This window comes from Rhincodon typus, chromosome 13 (assembly GCF_021869965.1).
Source record: "Rhincodon typus isolate 14 chromosome 13, sRhiTyp1.1, whole genome shotgun sequence".
NCBI lineage: Eukaryota > Metazoa > Chordata > Chondrichthyes > Orectolobiformes > Rhincodontidae > Rhincodon > Rhincodon typus.
Genome location: NC_063344.1, coordinates 54,594,410 through 54,596,628, shown reverse-complemented (window position 1 = coordinate 54,596,628; position 2,219 = coordinate 54,594,410). Strand labels below are relative to the sequence as shown.

Sequence of the window (2,219 nt, the reverse complement as noted above, 5' to 3'; positions counted from 1 at the left end):
CACTTAGAACATAAAATTGTCAAATATTTTCTGCCATATTTAAGGGAGTGCATTTAAGGGAGTGAAGTTCAAATATTTTGTACTTCGCTGGGAATGTGACTGTTATTGGAGCAGTTCCAAGTTTTTATCAGAATCAAGAAAAGATAAAAACAAAGTTAGAGAGAGGCAAGGAACAGCACGGAATCTAAGCCAACAGGTAGCCAGTAATCAAATTAAAAAACATGATGGGAATTAGTTCAAAAGCTCCAGCAATACGGTCCATAATGAAATACATTCTATGAAGATCAGTAGGCACCCAAGCTTTTATTGTCTGCATCCATCCATGGATTAGACATGGATATTTGGTAATGAACACTGGGACACACTGCATAGGATCCTAAACATAACCAGTTTGAGTCATGCAAGAACAGCTACCATCAAACTATACCAAAAGATTACCTCCTCCAGCAAAACTTTTGTCTCCATCTCCCTGAAGGCAAATATAGAAGCTAGCTGCCATTGCAGTCATGGTGCTATCTACACATAACATATTTGTTACCTTTCTCCTGCACAAAGAAGCAGCAGCATCAGCAAGTGCAACTATTATCACCTTACTGCTGCATATTCCCAAAGTAGAGAGATTATTATTGACAGTTTTGTGACGATTTTGAAGCCCTGCATTTATTTCAGTATGAAACCATGAACCATGTAAATGAGCTGTGGTACAAAGCTGTTTGCAGTCTTTTGGAGTACGTGGATGGAGTACATGGAATTGCATGTCAAATCTTGAATGTCTCCTGTTGGTCTATGGCTTGAAGAAGAAAAGAATAATCAGCCTGCTCTCTGAAACATAACATGCTGTGTGCTCAGTATTGTTCTCAAGTGCTTAGCCTGTGCATAGGGCTGACCAGACCAATTTACGCAAGGATGTGACTATGACCATTATAACCACAACATGTCTGATTAACACTTCCAAATTTAACTAAAGAAACAGTGAAGGCAGAAATGAGACAAGGAGAAAAAATCTGAGTCAAATTTTGATTCCGTTTTATTCTTTCAGGCATGTCATTACTTCTATGCTACATTTACAACATAAGAACACGCAACACTCATTTTTGGCTCAGATGTACATCTCTCTTCTCTCGTTTTGGCTGAAATAGTCATTTTTGTTACTTTGTCTTTTCAACTGAAATTTGTTAATTATGTTGTAAAATACATACTCTCGATTGAAATGTTCAACAAATACAGCCATGCAATTTAAAAGGTGGGAGGACAGTCTATCCATTTTTCTGATTTGTTCATCAGCACAAAGGCCGTTGGATTGTAGAAAGCAACTAATACAATGTTAAAATGCAACTGTGACCACTTAAACAGCAGGATTACAGAATCATCACTGAAACATGAACAAGAGTGCAAGAAACTAATATATGATGGATCTCGAGTGCAAGAATAACCGCAATCAGCTGTGCCTTGATAACATAGATACTGCAAGCAATTGGCTTTATGCCTTCAGTCTTTTTCACAAATGGATGTTTCAACCACAAATACATTTACAAAGTGTCTTATACGCTGGCAGCTCTTGATGTCACGCTTTTCAATAGCTGAAACAGAAAGTGAAATAATAATTGGTACATGCTTTAAATGCGCATAGATGACCACTGCTCAATTTGAAAAGGAAAACTTTCATTTTTGAACATTAATTTTACATAATCCTCATCCATTTTCATACCTACTGTCAGCACTCAAGTGAAGCAGAGTTACTTGGCAGGCATTAATTAGAACAGGGAATATACATACGATTCACTCCCTACTTGAAATTCTTACATTCTCTCCACATATTTATGTTTCCATAGTGAATTTAAATGACAACATTTATAATGGGAACTACCTGTGGAAAGTTTTACATTGTAATTATATCCTCAGTTTAACAAGGTTACATGGTTATTTTTCATCATAAGTATGGATGTAGAAATTTATGAAGGAGAGTTACCAAAAGTGCATATTGCTGAAATATTTTTGATGTAGAGATTATATTGCTGCCATGATTTTGTTCTCAATGAGCAATCATATTGTGTTACCATAGTAAGAAATGATGCCCTTTTAAAGATACAATTTTGTTATTCTACATCTGTGTGTGTATATGTTCAAGATGTAGAGCTGGATGAACACAGCAGGCCAAGCAGCATCAGAGGAGCAGGAAGGCTGACGTTTCGGGCCTAGACCCTTCTTCAGCCTTCCTG

At 36.8% G+C, this 2,219-nt stretch overlaps 1 protein-coding gene across 3 annotated transcripts in view; it reads right to left on the bottom strand.

The window, feature by feature from the left end:
- Positions 1–1,009: 1,009 nt before the first annotated feature.
- The window catches only part of LOC109914779 (integral membrane protein 2C), a 50,369-nt gene continuing 49,159 nt past the window's right edge, over positions 1,010–2,219 (bottom strand). For all 3 annotated transcript variants that reach the window (XM_048604417.1, XM_048604418.1, XM_048604416.1), the window contains exon 6: positions 1,010–1,580. In XM_048604417.1, coding sequence (XP_048460374.1) covers positions 1,489–1,580 — 92 coding nt within the window. In that variant the 3' untranslated portion in view covers positions 1,010–1,488. The remainder of the gene's footprint in view (positions 1,581–2,219) is intronic.